At 62.3% G+C, this 18,323-nt stretch overlaps 1 protein-coding gene across 5 annotated transcripts in view; it reads left to right on the top strand.

The window, feature by feature from the left end:
• The first annotated feature begins 5,849 nt into the window (after positions 1-5,849).
• Positions 5,850-18,323, top strand: part of SPNS2 (SPNS lysolipid transporter 2, sphingosine-1-phosphate) — a 30,791-nt gene continuing 18,317 nt past the window's right edge. For 2 of the 5 annotated variants that reach the window (XR_004912859.2, XR_013445920.1), the window contains exons 1-2: positions 5,851-6,358; positions 18,076-18,141. Coding sequence is in view for 1 of the 5 variants with exons in the window: in XM_036078393.2 (XP_035934286.1) it covers positions 5,989-6,358; positions 18,076-18,141 (436 nt within the window). In the remaining 4 variants the exon portion in view is untranslated. Of the gene's footprint in view, positions 6,359-18,075; positions 18,142-18,323 lie in introns of all 5 variants that reach the window. The other 3 variants (XR_013445919.1, XM_036078393.2, XR_013445921.1) reach the window with 3 other exon arrangements.

An 18,323-nucleotide genomic window follows, 5' to 3' on the forward strand; every position in this document is an offset into this window, starting at 1 on the left:
ATGGACCCGCTCGGCAGCACCGGCTATGTGAGCTGGTTCATTTCCTGTAGCTCAGACTCCCAGCTGTGTTTTAAGAGGGGTGTTGAATGTGGCTTTTCCAGCCCCCATTGTATGACTCTCACAGGCTGGGTCCAGGCCCACGGAAGCCCCGCTTCAGGATCCGAACTTTCCTCCCTGCGCCCCTGGAAAAGATCCCTGAGAGGCTCAGTTCCCAGAAAATGGGCGAGGGCTTCCCAAGAGTCAAAAGAGCCACCCCACCTCCCCCACCCCAGAGTCCAGAGGCTGGGAGGAAGATCGGAAACCTCATCCATACGACTGCCAGAAATAGGCGGTGGGCAGAGACGCTGACTCTGACCCTGCCCTTGGACCTCACAGTCCAACCCAGGGCAGGGTAACACCAGGCCAGGCGTGGCACACCTGTGGGCAGAGGAAAGCGTTCCGTCCCCCAGGAGCCTCTGCGCAGGTGGGGGGCAAACAGCAGGAGAAGGTGTGGGGGAAGGGCACTCCCCCTGGAGAGGGTGGGCCCCGCAGACGTGCAGGGGGAGGGCCAGAAGGCTTCTGTGATCTTGCAGCCTTGTGTGTGCTTTGGGGGCAGGAGAGACTGGCTGGGACCTGGGGCTTGAATCCTGAACCCAGGGTTCTTCTCAGTGTATCCCGGTGTTTGGGTCGCTGGGCTGGGCAGGGTGGGGCTTGCTAGGACTGAGCTGGACAGAATGCCCAGCTCGGAGGTTATAGGGTGTTCTCATCTAAAGTTTGGGGTCAGGGTTGGGGCCTGGGCTGGCGGACTCCGGGAGTGAGACCAGGGCCTACTCTGCTGGTGGTCCTGGCCCAGCTGTGCTCACACTCCCACCACTCCTGTCTCACGGGGCTGTCACTCAGGCCTCGCTGCTCTGGGGCACAGGTGTGGGTCCCTGAGAGCCCAGCCGCTCAGGCCGGAGCTGAGGAGTGGTCAATCGATCACACCTGTCTGGCCTAAAGGACAATTCTGAGCAATCCCAGAGGCCCCGAGACTCTTGATAGCCTCGTTCGTGGGGAATGCACGGCTCAGCAGGCCCAGGCCCTTAAGCCTGACCCACCCCTCAGCGTGTTCACTGCTCGTCCCAGACAACACGTGCATTCTAGCATTCTAGCTCCCGGCTGTCATCGGGACACGCAGGTGTGTCTGTCAGAGTGCTCATCTCTGTGTCCGCGTGCGAGGGTGTGAGGGTGTGGTGGTAGGTCTGCTCTTCCTCCACCCTGACCTCAGGCTTGGAGGGTGGGGCACGGGCCTTGAGGTGGTCACCCCAGCCCTGGCTTATTCCCCTGCAACACCAGACACTGTTCAGTCCGTCTCATTCCCTGCGGTGCACGTCATTCCTCCATGTCTGAGTGGGAATGTGAAGTGTCGGTTGAATGCGGCCTCTCGAGACAGAGCCGGCAGGAGGCCGCTGGCGCCAAGCTTTACCCACACAGGAAGGTACGGGACTGCGCGCCCGTGTGATTCTGCTGGTTAGGGTTGGAGGGCTGTGTGCAGAAGACACCGAGTGGCCATCTTGGGCAAGAGAGGGATTTGTTGGAAGCACATTAGGAGCTCACAGAATTGATGGGAACAATGCAGATTTGGGAGCAGGGCTCCTGGGCCGTCTTACTGGGGACCTTCCCCAAAGTGCCAGACGATTTTCCCTATTTTCCTGCCCCCTACTTCAGATTTAAAGCCCGGGGCAAGAGAGTCCAGTTGGACCCTGTGGCCATTCCTTGATGTTTAGCTCCGTTAAGCCCAGGACACCAGGGTGCTGCTGGGAAGGGGGTTGGACTCTGAATATCAAAACAGAACAGCAATGAAAGGAAAACAAACACACACGAAGATGGTGTCCATTATAATGATCTTGGGCAGGCCACGGGCCCTCTCTCAGACGCAGCCTCTCGGCAGGACCGCGAAGAAGCTGGGCTCAGGATCCTTCAAGGGATTCTTTGTTTCTGATAGTCTGAGTCCATGATCAAAGGAGACTGAAGCTTCTATCATTTAGAAAGCATTAAAAATGTTCAAATGACAGAACAGGGACTTCTGTGTTTGTGGGGACTCAGAGCCATCTGTTCTGAGCAGGAGAGAGAGACAGGGACAGAGCATTCTGAGCAGGACTCGCGAGGCAGGCCCAGGCTGGGGGGTGGAGGGCCCCGGACAAGTCCCCTGCTTGGCAACAGTAGGAGCAGAGAGGGGCTGCCGCCTCCCCAGGGCTGGGTGCTGACCTGTGGAAAAGGTAATAGGAGGGTGGAGGCAAGGGGCACATGGAAGCTAATGGAGGGTGGAGTCAGTCAGGGAGAAAATGCCTTTTCCAGAGGGGCTAGGAGAGGAATCTGGCTGGTTTCTGAGTCACTCAGAGCAACAGATACATGATGCAAATCAACACACACTTCCTGTGCACCTGCTAAATGTCATTTACTCATTCAATCAACAAACATTCTCTGGGCACCTCCTTTGCACTGGGCTGTGGAGATGAATCAGACAGTATGGGCCCCTGAGGCTCACAGTTGGGGGTGGGGTGGGGGGGTGGACTTATGTACAAACATAATCAACACAATGAGTTTGGTGTGAGGGAAGCATACACAGGTTACTCAAGTATCCCAGAGGAGGAAATGACAATTTTCCAGGTGGGTCAAGGAGGGCTTCCTGGAGGAAGTCATGGTCTGTGCTGGGTTTTTGAGGGAAAGTGGGAGCAGTGAGCTGGGTAGACCCCCTAGGCAGAGCATGACTAAGGGCAGGGGGAGGGGGGGCTCCCAGGTGATGCTCTCCATGGTCCTGAACCGCATTGTGTTGCGGGGAGAGCAGGGACTATGCACACGCACCCCCAATTCCTGTCACCCCTCTAGGTTCCGGAAAGTATAATATCAATGAGTTCAGGGAGCTCTATTTTCAGTGCGGTGGAGTGTAAGTTTGAGAGCTGGGCAGTGGGACCTGAGGCTGGAGATTGGCACGGGTCGTGAAGGGTTCCGATGGGTCTTGGAGGTGGTGTTAAGAAACTTAGATGTTTTTATCCCATGGGCAGTGCGGAGCCATGGAAAGGTTGTGTGCAAGGTGGTGATGGGGTCATGTGTGTGCCCTAGAAAGTTATTGGCAAGAAATATGGAAAAGACTGCAGGGGGATGTTGGGGCAGGTGGTGTTGAGTTTTAAAAACGTAAGACATAGAGAGGTTTGAGCTGAGTCAGTGGGCAACGGCACACTGGGATTTTAAAGAGAAAAAGTGGACAGGCCCCAGATGTGGTTGTTGAGGGAGAAGGAGTCCCCAGTGACCCCAGGTGTCCTGTTCAGTGACAATGAGGATGACGGTGCTATTTGGCAAGAGATAAATGATACCAGGGTGGAACAGGCTTAAGGGAAGGATGATGAGTTCAGTTGTGATTGTGCTGAGTTTAGGGAGCTGTGGGAGATCTGGAGGGGGTGGTGTGGAGATGAGGCCACATCTAGAGATGAAGGTTGGGGTGTCCAGGGCACATGGATGATGGCTGAGAGCCTGCCGAGGGCGAGTGTGCCCCACGAGAAGGGAAGAGACAGGCCTGAGCCCTGGGGGATGGGCAGAGGGGACTGAGCTCCCCGTTATCAGCCTCAGGGAAGCTGGTGTTTCTGAGAGTGCTCTGCAAAGCTCTAGACACCGTACAGGATGTTCTGTGGGTCATGTCCCCAGGGGGACACAGCAGCCTATATCTCCTCCCGGGAGACTCACAGTGCACGCCCTCAGGTTAAAGGCTCTGAGACGTCCAGTCCCTCAGTCCGGAAACCTGTTGTGGTCTAGGCATCACAAACAAACATGGAAGACCTTTAGCCATCCCTGAGATCAGCCTCACCTTCTGGGGCTGCTGAGGAGCTGTGTCTTGGCGGAGCTCAGAGCAGCATCAGGGGCAGGCACACCTGGGTTTAGTGTGAGTCCCACTGTTCACCAGGCGTGCGACCTTGGGCACATTCCTTCTCTTCCCTGGGCTCAGTTTCTTCACCGGGGAGATGGGGAGAAGGGCCCTACAAGTCCTATGGCTGGTGGTCCATTGATACTGCTAGAGGCTCTCAGGAGACCACCGTGACTTGCCCAGGGCCACACAGTCAGAAAGGGCTCTTGTCCTCCCTGTCGTCCTGCCCTCAGTGGCCCAGTATCCATCCAGAGACTTGCTCTAGAGAGTGCCTTTGAGTTAAAATCCCAGAAACCCCGCACAGCAAGAAGAGCTGCTCAGAGGCGCCCCAAATTTGAAAGGCTCAAAACTCTTCCAGAAAGGGAGTGCTCCCCTTTCTGGCCAAGAGCTAAAGCTACCTCCCTGGGCAGGGCTATGGCTGAAAGGAGGAGGAATCTTGGTGAGTGGGAAGGGGACCTTGGGGTTGGGAGCCGTGGTTGTGTCTCCTTCACAGCTGGATGCAGCCCCGCAGCTGGGCACTGTCCTCTAGCTGGTACCACCCCACAGTTAGGAGGGGCATTGCCGGGGCCCAGCCCCAGCCCCATGGAGCTCGTAGGTCGTGCTGACCTGTTGAGCACCTGTCGTCCCAGGGCGCCCCGCAGAATTTCCCTTACCCGGCTTCAAGCTGGGAAGGGGCAGCCGGGAACTTTCAGAACAGTCTGTTTCGTGGCCCTCCCGTGACAGTCATCCATCCCCAACACACCAAAGCATATTTTTAGTCACTTTGCAGAATTTAAAATACACCTCAAAGGCGCCAAGAAACACCAGCCTGGGGATTAACTCTGCTCTCAGCAGGAAGAGGGTGCCTCGTGCTATGCCACCCACGGCTATGCCGTGACTCACTGTGGCCAGCACTGTCGTGGGATGCACCTGCCTGTGGACTCGGGGTCCAGAACAGCCCGCAGTGGGAACTGAGCTCCCAACCCAGGAGGGTGGTATCAGAGCCCCGGGTCAGCACGGACTCTGCCACCAGCTAGCCGCACGTCCATGATGGGGTCTTTTCTGGGCCCTGGGACCCGTCTGTGAAACATGGGGTGCTTCTGGGTGTCCAAGCTCTGTGCAGTGTTAACACTCTCTCCTCAGCACCTTGTGTGGGACTTTAATTTCAGTCAAAGCCTCAAACAGATGAAGGGGGTGGGCTTGGGGGTGGGACACAGAACTACAGCTCCTCTGAGATGGGTTGTGGCCCCGAACACAGAAGTCACTCGGCCACTCTCCACGGGAGACAGGACTCGCCCTCCTCCACAGCGGGTGGTGACCACTCAGACTTCCAGACTGAATCCTGTCCTCCTCTCTACCCCCGGAGACACACACAGACCTAGAGAGGGCTACGGGCCTGCCCAGGGTCTTCCTTTCGGGGCTGTGTCCCTTCCCCGGCGCACAGCTGGAAGTCCGAAGCTTGGGGAGGCCCCATGGGAGCCTGGCTCTCCCTGCCAGGGGCTGCGTCTCGGTGCGGCACGGGTAGGCTCTCGGCGCGCACCCAGGCATGGGACCAGGGAGGGGTCAGGGGCTGGAGCTGGGCTTCCCTGGGGCGGTGGGCAACACAGCCGTCTGCGCCCGGCCGAGGCCTGGGGCCTGGGCCAAAGCCCCCACCGGTCGCTCCTCTGGGCTCTCCCCAGGCCGATTCGATCGGGGCGGGGGAGTAGCTCTGCGGCAGGCGCCCCGCCCACGCACCCGAGACCCTCTCGCCTCTGCCCGGGACGCCGCACGCGCGCCCGGAGCTCCTCCGCGCGGGGCAGTGGGGGAGCCCGGGCTCCGGCGCCCGCGGCCGCGCGGCCCACTGCGCCCCCGTCGGCGGCCCCGGGCAGCACGTGCGGGGCGGGGCCGCGGCCGAGCCGCGCGCCGATTGGGCGCCGCCCGGTGGGCGGGGCCGGCCGCAGCTGTCAGAGCCCAGGCAGCGGCCGCGGCGGCGCATCGCTGAACGTGGGCCGCGCGCAGCCGGGCCGGAGCGCAGGAGCCGACGGGCCGGCCGGGATGGTGCAGCGGCGGCTCCGCGGCGCACGCACGCCCTGAGGGGGCCCGCGCTGGGCGCCGCGCCCCCCGCGCCCCCCGCCGCCCCGGCCCCGGCCGGCATGATGTGCCTGGAATGCGCCTCGGCGGCGGCGGGCGGCGCGGAGGAGGAGGAGGCGGACGCGGAGCGGCGGCGCCGGCGCCGGGGGGCGCAGCGAGGGGCTGGAGGGGGCGGCTGCTGCGGGGCGCGGGGAGTGGGCGCCGCTGGAGTCGCGGCCGCCGACGATGAGGTGCAGACGCTGTCGGGCAGCGTGCGGCGGGCTCCGTCCGGACCCCCCGGCGCCCCCGGCACCCCCAGCTGCGCGGCCGCTGCCAAGGGCCCCGGCGCTCAGCAGCCCAAACCAGCCAGCTTGGGCCGCGGACGGGGGGCAGCTGCCGCCATCCTCAGCTTGGGCAACGTGCTCAACTACCTGGACAGGTACACCGTGGCAGGTGAGCGGGGGCCCCACCCAGCCCGAGAACCAGGACCCCCCCCCCCGCCTGGAAGTACCCCGGGAAGCCTTTGGTCCCAGGGCCCCTGTATTCAAGCCTTACGCGGGGTTTCTAAGGGCCCTGTGCTCAGGCACAACTGGGCAAGTGAAGCCCGGTGGATCACGGGTCCAACCCGGGGACCGCCCCCCTGCCCCCCTGAACCCCGCCCCGCCGGGCCAGGGGCTAAAAGGAGTCCCCATCCCTGGAGTAGCCCGCGCGTCCTCGCCAGCCCTTGACGTCCCCTCCGTTGTCCTCTTCTCCGAGAGTCTCCTCTGCGTCTCTCTGTGTTCTCGCTTCCGCGCCCCCTCCCGCCCCAGCCTCAGGTTCCCCGGCCTCTCTTCCCCTTCCCCCAGCCCGGGCGGTCTGTCGGGGCCGTAGCGGGTCAGTTCCTTCCTTCCTCCGCCGCCTCCACTCCCCGCGTGCGTGCGGCGAGTGCGCGCGCCCCTTGCGGGTGTGCACCAGGGGAGACCGGGTGTGTGCGCGCGGGCGGCGCGGGTCTGTGTGTGAGCGCGTGGCTGACAAAGGCTCGGGGCTGCGGGGAGCAGAGGGAGGGGCGGGGCGGGTCCGCGGCGCCTGGGGACCCAGGATGCGGTCTGCAGCTGGCCCTGGCTACAGGCCTGAAGACGCCTCCCCTTGCTCTATGGCGCTTGGGGTCTGGGGTAGGGGGCAGGCCACTGGGCCTGGAGAGGGGGCCGCCTCGTCCCGTGGGAGCATCTCTGGGAACCAGCCTTGGGGATGGGGTGGGGGTCGATAGCCCTGCTAGTTTCTAGTCCCAGATTTGCCCATCGTGTGCTTGGTGTGTGACCTTGGGCCAGTCTCAGCTGGTGTTTGTGAGGTGGTTGATCCCTGGGCCCCTGGGGGATGGACAGGGTTCTGGGGTTCAGGCGGTTCACTCCCCCTCCCCCAGTTCTCAGGGGTCTGCGAGTAGGGCCCTTCCGTGGACTGAGCTGCCTCTAGGTGAGAATGGTGTAACCTTGAGAGAAAAGTACTCTGGCCAGGCTGGTATGGGGGTTCCCTGTGGGAGGCGAGTGCCACAATACACATGGGACCCTGGCCCAGAACCTGCCTAAACACAGTTTAGCAAAATCTGGAACAACCAAAAAAAAAAAAAAAAAAAAAGATAGCAGGAGGAATTTTGGACAGACTGTAAAGAGAACTTTGTAGGTTGGGGGAGAGGAGAGGAGAGCCCTGGCGAAAACCATGTGCCCCTGCGTCCCCTTCCCTTCTCCTGGCCTCAGTCTCCTCTGTTGAACAGGGTTTTGTGTCACGTAGGAGGGAAGAACTCTGATGGGAGATCCTCCTCCCCCTCTCCCGCTCTCAAAACCCCTTGGCCCTCTGTTCTCTCCCGTTCCGGGGAGTTGGAAGCGGCAATCAGTGGTGCCAGCTTCTGAGCCATGCCCAGGAGGCTCTTTCTTTGGTCTGCTGAGCAGGAAGACTCAGAACATGTTGCCCGAGACCTGGGAGCTTAGGTGTCACCGTAAAGTGGGGAGAATTCTGAGAAGGTGGGGGGCTTCTGAATACAGAGAGGAGACCGAGGCCCCTGTGCAGCCCATGTCCGAGATGGCCTGGGGAGTGCAGATAAGGCAGGCATTAGGCCCACCAGGAAGGCTCGGCCTGGGAAGAGATGCCCCACCTTTCAGGGGACACGGCATGGTGCTGCTTCTGGCTCTGCCACACTTTACAACTTGTTTTTTTCCGGCCGCAGACCACCCCTCCCTGGTATTCTCAGGGTCACTGACTTTGCCAGGGACTGAGGGGAGGGGGTGGGATCAGGGAGGTGTGGAGCTTATCTGCCCCCAGCCCTCCTTGGGTCCCAGAGTCAGCATGGGAGCACAAGATAGGAAATTCCGAGTGAATGGGTAAGGGGGGATGGAGAGTGGCAGCTAAGAGGGGCGTGGGGCCGTGGGGAGGAAGGCCCGGAAAACCCTGTGCAAACAGCATCCCTCCCTGTCCCCGGCCAGGGCTCAGGCACCACCCCTCCCCCAACCCCCAACGACAACAACGTACACAGATTTCCTCTCCGGATAAGCCTGGCTCCCTCTCCCTCTCTTTATGGCAGTCTCCCCCACGCCCCAGCCCCCAAGTTCAGTTTTTAGGAAGATTTACTGTCTCTGTGACAACTACTATGGTTTGATGTGTTTGGAGGGGGAGGGCAGGGGAGTGGTCATCCTAGGCCTGAGTCCACCTGTTGCTGGCTGGCCGAGCTGGGACACAGGAGGGGATGCAGACCCTGAATTGCTCCGTCATCTTTGACATTCGGCCCGCCTGGCCCCTGAGAACCTCACCCATGTGGCCCCGCCTTCCTCATCAAAGAACAGAAGGTGTTCCGTTCTCTTCCTTTTAAATCTGTCCTGTGCTTTCTAGCTCTATGGTATAGACCAGCTCTGTCCAGAAGGGGTATCATGCAAGCCACATACGTAATCTAAATACTTCTAGGAGCCACGTTAGAAAAGTAAAAAGAAATAAGTGAAATGAATTAATGTATTTTATTCAACCTGATAGATCTAAATATTTCATCGTGTCATCAATATAAAAGCTCTTCATGGGACCTCTTGCTCTTTTTCTCACACTGACTTTTGGAACCTGGTGCATGACCTATGGGTACAGCCACGTCAGGCGGGACTGGCCACAGCGCCCGGGGCCACTGCAGCAGGCAGCTTGAACCTCATCTTCGAGGCCAGAGTTCGAGGCAGGCTCTCAGCTTCCCAGCTGGTGACCTTGGGGGTGTCCCCTGAGCCTTCTGGGTTACCACTTCCTCCTCTCCACCTCCTGGGCTGGTGGACCACACAAGGATATTTTTAAACACCTGGGCCAAGCAGACCCCCAGGAGAGCCGCTCCATGTCAGCTGCCTTCCCCTCCGTGTGTCTGCACCTGCCGGGCCGGCCCCTGTGCCCTGCCCGTGTTTGTGTGGCTCAGGCCCTTCCAGGTCTCTCTGAGAACCCCTCCCTTGGCCACCAGGCCGGTCTCCATCCTGGGAAACTGCAGGAGCTTCTGCCTCTGCCCTAGCATTCCCAGCTAATTATGGCCTCGTCTCCTCCCCATGAGAACCCCCTGAGGGCAGCGGGCCTCAGAAGCAGGTGAGGAGGGCCAGCCCTGGCTCTGATCCGGGCTTGGCTCTGGCGCTTCTTCTGGGGTTGCTTCAGTTGGGTAAAATTGAAGTAGCCCAGAAGCCACCTCTAGACACTTCCGTCCATCTGCTTCTGTGGACAGAGGAGGACAGGCACCTATTCAAGCTCACGCAGCAAGAGGAGCAGGACCAGGACCCCTGCCCTGGGGCAGTGTTCTCTTGGTGGAGGTGGGGATGCATGCCCCCTGCTCCGGCCGGGGCAAGAGCCCTCTGAGCATGTGCCCTTGGGCTCGATGGGACAGGCAGTTGGAGGTCCCCTTGGGCACATGGCCCTTGCTCTCGTGGCCACTACGGGCCTGGCAGCCCCCTGCTCCCCACTCTGAGCCCAGTCATGGCTGCCAGCTCAGGAGAAAGAGGGAGCCCGTCAGGCGAGGGTCTCGGGGCCTCTCTCCCCAGCTCTGCTTCCTGGTGCCAGGGCTGCCTCTGGGCTCCCACTCTTCCATCTGTAAAATGGAAGCAGAGCCAAGGACGTGGGAGGCATCACTCCGCTCCCGGAGCCAGGCCCAGCCCGAGGAGCTGACACGGGCCTTGTTCGTCGTCGGAGGGGGGCTGTCGGGAGCTGAGACCCTGCCCCAACTTCCCTGAGACCCAGGTTTCTTTTCCTCCGATCCAGCCTCTGGCAGACCGGGCGCTTGAACTTGGGCAGGGTAGGGGCTGGTGAGGAGAGGCAGAGCCCTGCCCTGGGGGAGCCCTTTCCTGCCAGAGAAGCCGAGACTGGTCTCCATGGCAACCGCTCACTAGCACAAACCCAGGAGAGCTGAGCACGGGGACCCAGCCGGGCACGCAGGCCTGGCAGGACACCTGAGCGGGGTGCAGGAGGGGGCTGCCGGCCTGAGGCTCCTGGCTCTCTGTCTGGAGCTGACAGATGGGGAAACAGAGGCCCAGGGCCTTGTGCAGGGTCACCTGGCTGGGTGGAAGCCAAGTCAGGCTCCCAGCTCCGTGGCTATCTTCGTGGATAGAGATGGTCCACGGCACCGTTGCCCTGCCCCTCAGGTGGCCTTGTCCCCTTGGGTGGCCCTGCCCTGGCCACTGCCACGTCAGTGCTAAGCTGTGCCGGGCGGGGTGTCCCAGGGCCACATTCCAGAGGGCCTGTCTGGCAGGCCAGCAGGCAGGTGAGCGGCCGGGCCGGCCTGGAGTGCCAGCGCCCAGCTCCTTAGGCACCTTCCGGCTGAGCTCTTGGCCCGTCAGAGGACATGTCTTGAAACGCGCTACTTGATCGGGGACCCAGGGCGTTACCGGCCAGCTCGTGCCTTGGTTTCCCACTTTGTGACGGGCAGGAGGACCGACCGGTCAGAGAGGAGGGCCTCCTGTCCTTCCCCAGACAGGAAGTGGCTTTTGTTTCTGCCTGGGTGTGGGGGCCTGAAGTCCTGCCACCGCCCAGGGGCTGAGAGGGAGGGAGACCGAGAGAGGGGGGCTTGGTCCGCAGGCTCCTGTGGGGCCCCGGCTGCTTCCTGGTCTTGGCTGTGCCGTAACCGCCATGTCACCTGAGGCAGAGTCTGAGCCTCCCTGAGCCCTGAATGCACGATCGATGATTCTCTTCCTCCCTCTCTGTGGTCAGGATCTTGCTCCCGCGGGTCGTGTGTGGCACGTGGGCCTGCTGCGTGCACCCCCCCAGCTCTGCCTGCACCCTGCTTCCCCGGGACAACCAGGCCACTTCCCCAGTGGCTGCAAGCAGCCCAGCTCAGTCTCCCCTGGTGGGTCTCAGGGGTGCCTTGCCCTCCTTCCAGAAGGCTTCCCCAGCTCTGTGGGCTGAGCCCAACTCCCAACCACATCCTTCAGCACACCTGCCCCATTGTGAGGGGCTGAGCCTAGTCATCTGCGTGGCCCCGTAGGCATGGGGGGCTGGCCCAGGCGGGGCCCTTGTTGAGCAGCTGAGTGGCGGGGTCGGCTTGACCCGGTCCTGCCTGACCCCCGCCCATCCTTCCGGGCTGAGGGATCCTGGTAGGTTGGGATGACCCTGCTAAGGCCCAGGCCCTGTTGCTGGGGCCAGTGCTGCCCCTCTGTCCCCACCACAGCACACAGTGGGCTGTGGGCCCTGCACCTCTGGGAGGGACAGGGCGAACGTGGTCAGGAGGGGCCCCGTCTCCTCGCCCCCACGTGGGGCAGAATGGCTTCTTGGGTCTCCCCGCAGGCTGATCCCAGGCCTCTCCTGACGGCCGGGACGCTGGTGAAAGCAGTCCCTGGGGGAGTTGGGTGAAGGGCAGAGGTGTGTATGTTGGAGCAAGAAGTGAGCAGGAAGGAGGCACTAGCCAGAACCTGGAGGCCGGGAGGGCTCCCCAGTAGGCGTCCCTGACGGCCGTGGAGACCGGGCTAGGGTCCATGCCCTGCAGACGGCTAGCTCCATGTGCTCGTCACGGTCCCTTCACCGTCAAGCACGGATTTGCCAGACAGGGTCCCGGGAAGCAAGGAGCACAATCGGGCTTAGTAGACTGTCCAGGGCTGTGCCTGGGAGGGGTGCTGTTACTCGGTCACTCACTGTTTCTAGTGGTCATGTGGGCAGTTGGTGTGGAGGTGGACAGGGGCTGGTTCCAGCCTCTTTTCTGTGGTCTGTTGGGTGAGGTGGGGAACACAGGCCCCTCTTGCCTGGCTCTGCGGCCTCTACCCCATGTCACCTTCTGAATCTCCATCTGCCGTCTGAGAGGTGGGAGCGGCCGTGGGTCTCGGCTGCAGAGGCAGCTCATGGGGAGAGAGCCGCCCCGAGGCTTTATCTCTCCCCAACGCCCCGGCCTCATCCTAGGTCTGCGGGTCAGGATAAGGGTGGCCCCGGTGGTCTTGGGGGAGTCTCTGAGCCCGGCCAGGGCCGGGGGGGCGGCGCGTCAGAGAAGGAGTGGCTGTGCAGAGCCCCCAAATTACTAAGGCCAAGTCCGGTTCCAGGAAAGCTGGCCCCAAATGATAGACTAGAACCACGGGACAGAGGCCAGGCTGCCTGTCCCCGCCCACTCTGGGCACGGAGACTTGGTGGGAGCGGGGAGGGCTCTGAGCCCTGGGGGTCTGGGCTGGGGGGGGCTCCTTTCTAGGACCTGCAGAGAGGGAGAGGTACTCCAGCTGCAGTGTTATTTAGGGGCACACACTTGGATTCTGGGTCCTCTAGGAAGGAGGTGGGCATCTCTGAGGGGCTGAGGCTCTGGGGCTGGGGGCCTCAGCCTCACGATCCCTGTAGAGATGACCACCAAGCTGTTCTGACATTAATGGCCCAGATTTGTCAGGCGATGTGGGGGTAGGAGGGCCGGTGTATGTAGGTGTATGTATGACAAATGTGAAGGAGATTTAGGGTGGATGCGGCAGGGGTGTATGGGGGTCCTAGGGAGCTGTCTGATGGGCAGTCTGAGGCTCAGAGCAGGGACCAGATGCTCCCAGAGGTCACTCAGCTTCTCCCCAGGGGATGGGGGCAGGATGTTGTGGCCCCACGGAAGCTCTGGGGCAGGTTAGAAGTGAGTGTGTGTGAAAGCTGGTCCTGGCTCAGGGACTGCCTTGGCCGGTCCCCTCGGGCTGGTGGGGGGGTGGTGCCCGCAGGGCCAGCCTGTGGCTTGCAGCCCTAGCCATCCAGAGCCAGGTCAGCAGAGCCAGGCCCTCCGGCTCCTGTAATTACCGGGGCGGGAGCTGTGGCTGAGTGTTGGAGCAGGGGTGATTCCTCCGGAGCAGGCCAGCTCTGAGGCCTCCACGGAGGACCCAGTCCGTCTGAGACGGACCAGCCAATGGCAGGCATGGCCCATCCCTTCACGTCCCTAGGCCCATCTTTCCAGCCGTCTGCCCCATTTTGGAGAAAAGAAGAGTGAGGGGGCAGTTTGCCCTGTTCTCTGGTCATGGCCTGGGGCTCCTGCCCCACGAGTTAGCGATCCCTGATGACATTTAGAACATTTACTGACGACCTACTATGTGCCCCGCAATGTTCTAAGCACTTTCTATAGATTAACCCATTTAAACTCCACAACCATATGAAGCAGATCTTAAAGTTAAGACCCGTCGCAGAGGAGGATAGGGACACAGAAGGTTAAGTAACGTGCCTAAGGTCACGTAGCAGGTGAGTGGGATGTGGACACAAGGTTTGAACCCAGACGGCTGGCCTCTGGAGGCCATGCTCTTGGGAGTTCAGCTAAGTTGGCTCCGAAAGGCGGGGTGAATGCAGGGTGACGATGCCTGTGTTTGGGGGCGTGCCGGCCCTGGCTGACAAGGCAGGAAGAGAGCTCGGGTCACGTCGTCCCAGCCTTGCATCTGAGGCTGGTCTGGGCCAGGGGCTCCCAAGGTCAGGGTGATCTCCTCTTCTACCTTGGCCTTGGTGAGACCTCCCTGATAGCGGGTCAGGATCTGGACCTGGCTTCCCTGCGGTCTACTGGGGAGCCGGCAGGGATGGGGTGGGGTGACACCACGAATATCCGTGACCAGCCAGCTCTCGAGGTTACAGACACCTCCTCAAGAGCTGCGGGGGAGGGAGTCGGGGGGCGCTCTGGGAGACGTGACCTTGGGTCTGGGCCCTGGATACAGGTGGAGGGGGCCCCCCAGGAAGGGGGCCTGGCTGTCGTCAAGGCTCAGAGGCCTGCAGGCTGTGACGCGCACGTCCCAGGGGCCTTGGACCGGCCAGGCCAGCGGCTTCGAGTTCGTGAGTCCTGGGGCCTCCCCTCTGGACAGGTGGTTGTGCAGACCTGGGTCATGGGGGCCTCCCATGCTGGAAGTCTGGGCGTCGTTGGGCTGGCAGGAGACAGTCGTCACCCTCAGGGAGCTAATCCAGGTAGCACTGGGGTTGGTAGTGTTACTGATCCTGGGGTGGGGCCAGTGAGTTTTGAAGAACTCACGGTGAGTCTGAGTTCTCGCCACAGTTGACAGCTGCTGGGCCATGGCATCAGCTCCTTGAGCCCAGAGCCTGGGCCTCGGGGACGGGATAATGCGCGAGGGCTGTGGGAGGAGGCTGGTGTGGAAGAAGGGGGACTTTCTGGGACCCGCTCATGGGGCTGCAGGAGCGAGGGGGCTGTGGGCTGGGGAGCACCACGGGGCCGCTCTGGGAATGGGGAGGAGGCATGGGGCTGAGCCTCCGGGAGGGCTGGTTTCAGGGGAGTGAATGGAGGGGAGGACACTGAGTTGGGGGGGCTCTTTCACGAACTTCAGCTGTGAAGGCAGGAGAGAAAATGAGGGGCTGGCAGAGGGGGGAGGTCAGGACTGTTGTCACCACCGGGATGAGAGAAGGGTGCACACGTGTGTGGGGCTGATGTGCAGGGGGCAGAAGTGAGGCCCAGGCCAGGGGTGCCCCAGGACAGAGTCCCCAAGAGGCAGGAGGGACAGTTGGCCTTGGACAAGAGGCGAGACCCCGGGGGCTTGGGAGGGGTGTAACTGGGAGTCAGCGCTTCTGCTGCTCCAGAACGTTTTCTTGGGTCAGGGAGGAGGCCCCTGTGGGGATGACCCTGGCCGTAAATCGGGAGAGGCCGGCCCGGCAACCATGGCCGTGGGGCGGCTGGGGGCCCCACCTTGCACGCCCCAGGCTGGTGGAGGGCTTGGCCTGGGCTGTCGGAGGCTGCTCCTGGGCGGGAGGCCCGTCCTGTGACCCACCAAACCTCAGCCTCCAGGAAAGAGGCTAAAAATAAGGCTGTGGTGGGAAGAAGGGAGGGGTGTATGGGCCCGAGCCAGGCTGGGGCCCAGAGGAAAATCCGAGACGACTGGCGAGCCACTGTGACACATGATTCCCGAGCCAGCGGCCAGTGGATCCCGCCTGCCTGTGGCCGTGGCCCCTTCCTGGCTGCTCGGGGGGAGAACAGCCCCTTACAGCTTCAGTGAGGCCCTGTTCCCAGGGAAGGTTCTTCCTGGATCCCAGGCTGCGGACACAAGCCTGGACTCTGGGGTGCTGGGGTCCTTTGTCTTGGGGTCTGGCCTGCCCAGAGTTCCCAGGACGTGCATCTGGATGTGAAGCGTCCTCCCCCTCCCGGGAGCTGTGTGTATCAGGGGAGGCAAACCCTGGGCCTTGGGGAGCTGCCGGGGCGGAGCATGGCCATTGGGGGGGCTAGGCTGTGTCTCGGCGAAGAAGCAAGAGTGCTCTGATTTGCTGGGGACTCATGCTGTCTTTACAGTGACCATTTTGATGTGGCTGGCTCCCCCAGAGTGAGCCCGCTGCCCTCCTCCTGGCTGTGCCCGGGGGCCCAGGGGGAGTCCTGCCCTCCTGCTGCCGCCCAGCTGCACACCTAACATGTGACATCTCTGCTCTGGGTTCTGCAGGTGACCTGCCGCCACCCAGCTCTGCAGTGGCCCCTGCGCGTCCCCGCGCCCACCCGCCTCTGTCCACAAGCGTCTGCTGTGGGCTGGCTGGGCGCCGGGCCCTGGGCTGGGGGGGTGACAAGAGCGAGGGACATGCAGAGGCAGAAGAACATATTTGGTTTCCAGTCTCCTCTCAGACCCTTATGTGCTGTGTGACACATGGGACACGTAACGTGGGGCCGAAAATCCTAGGCAGCAGCAGGATAGAAGGAGCATCTGCAGAGCCTCCCACGGTACTTGGACCTTAGCAGCGACCACAAGCGGTGGCTCTTAGCTCGTAGCCCCGGTGGACCCAAGAAGCGCGTATCCATGTCCCTACACGTCTTCCCTGTCGAACTCGCTAATCCTAGGGTGACGAGTGCTAAAGAATGGACAGGGGAGCGTGGGGCCACCTGACTTACTGAGGGTGATGGGAGGGGAGAAACCGGGAAGACTTCCCAGAAGAGGAGGCGCCTGAACTAGTCTTGAAGGAGTGGCCACAATAGCCCACAGGGTAGATGGGGACGGGTGGGCAGTCGGGGGGCCGTGAATAGTCTGGGTGGCTGGAGCATGGCATGGGGGGCTGGTGGCGGGGTTGGGGGGGCTGGACCTGAAGCCTGTGGCCTGGTGAAGGCTGGGGTCCTCATCTGAGGCTGACGGCGTGAGAGAGGGTGGGGAACGCAGGCCCCTGCTCAGAAGTAGGAGCGAGCGGGTTGGGGCTAGGAGGGGAGTGCAGGTGGTTCCCCAAGGTTGGGCCCACTCGGTGGCCCAGGACAGGCCCCTGGCTTCCGCCTTCGGGGCATGGCCTCAGCCCGCCTCGGTTATTAAGTCATTAACTGGGCCTCACACAGCCTCTTCATTATGGGTAATTATGGTAAATGCTCGGCATTCACAAGGAGGAGGCCAGTGTCTCCCTGCTGTCAGGCCTCATCCCAGGGAAAGGCTCTCAGGACAGCCGCCCACGGGAGCCTCCCGCAGGCCTGGGGGTGCCACTCTGCCCACTTTCCTGCTCTATGACTTGGGGCGTGTGGCTTAACCCCTCGTGCCTCAGTTTCCCTGTCTGTCCAGGGGGGAATAGTCCCGGCCTCATGCGGTCACGTGGGACTCGAACCAGGAAAGCAGTTACGGCTGAGAGATGTGCACCGTCTTCATCCTCGTCACTATCATCATGATGAGCTCTGGGGATCCCCCGAAGGCAGGCCTGGTCCCTTCCTCGGTCCCCTGCATGGGGGGCGTCCGGGGCAGCCTGCCCCGTCCCCTCCTCCTTTTTCCCCTCTCCCTTCTCTGTACACATGTGCAGGGGTCCGGGGAGACCTAGCCCCTTGCTGTCCTCAGAGATAAGCCGAGGTGGGGGCCCCTGGGGCCTGCAGGGCTGGGGGCTTGCTCAGGAGCCTGGTTGAGCTCTGGGAGAGGGGAGGGGCGTCCAGGGGGTTGCTGGCCCCCATGCGGCCATGGCTCTGTCTGCCCACGGTTGTTGCTGACTTCTAGTTCTTCTGGTTGCCCTCCCGCTCCGCCGCTCCCCCCCCACCCCCCGACATGCCAAGTCCTAATGGGAGAGCAGAGATGGCCAGGACTTGGGAGAAGGGCAGGCATGGCCTCAGGGGTCCCCTTCCCCCCGAAGAAGCCTGGAGCCCTGCCTGCTTCCTTCTGCACCTCTGCTCTGGTATCAGAAAATTGGGGGTCCTGGTGATAACCCCGAGGACAGCTGGGTGGGCGTGTGCACGTGTAGGTGAGCAGGTGTGAGCCCTGCCTGTGACCTCTCTGCCCGCTCCCCGGCTGGAAGGCCTCTTGGCAGCTCTCAGGGGCTTTGTGGCCTCTCCGAGGGCAGGACCCAAGCTGTGGTGGGGCCGCAGGTGGGCAAAAGTTCCAGGCTGGCCGGTGGGAGGTTTGGCTACCTCACGGAGCCAGGTGACCCCAGAGGAGCCCTGCCCCTGTGTGCCTCAGGCCCCTGCAGTGGCCGAGTGAGGGGGTGGGAGCCTGTCCTGGGAGTGAGCACGGGAGCCCCGTGGGGGCAGCATGGCAGCTCAGGCTGCCAAGTCCCTGGTGGCCTGGCAAACTGGGCAGAGTGGCGTCCTGTAGACGGGGCCAGGTTGGGCCCTGCCAGGGGGACCGAGGGCCGGGCTTGGCTTGGGGGTCTCCTAGGCGGGCTGGGGGGACAGGGGAGGCCCAGCGTCACACATAAGCACCCTCTGTCTTCCCCTCAGGCGTCCTTCTGGACATCCAGCAGCACTTTGGGGTCAAGGACCGAGGCGCTGGCTTGGGGGTCTCCTAGGCGGGCTGGGGGGACAGGGGAGGCCCGGCGTCACACATAAGCACCCTCTGTCTTCCCCTCAGGCGTCCTTCTGGACATCCAGCAGCACTTTGGGGTCAAGGACCGAGGCGCCGGCTTGCTGCAGTCAGGTGAGGCCCCCCACCCCTGCCAGGACCCCAGGCCCCTTCCCTGCTGGTCTCCTCCTGACTCACCGGGAAGGCCCGGAACGAACGTGTACTTTCTTAGACGGCAGCCTGAGGGGGCAGCGGGAGGTGACAGGAGTGTGGCCACGGCCCTAGAGGTGACCCTTCTTTTTGGGTCCTGGGGCCTC

This window comes from Halichoerus grypus, chromosome 2, assembly GCF_964656455.1.
Source record: "Halichoerus grypus chromosome 2, mHalGry1.hap1.1, whole genome shotgun sequence".
Lineage (NCBI taxonomy): Eukaryota > Metazoa > Chordata > Mammalia > Carnivora > Phocidae > Halichoerus > Halichoerus grypus.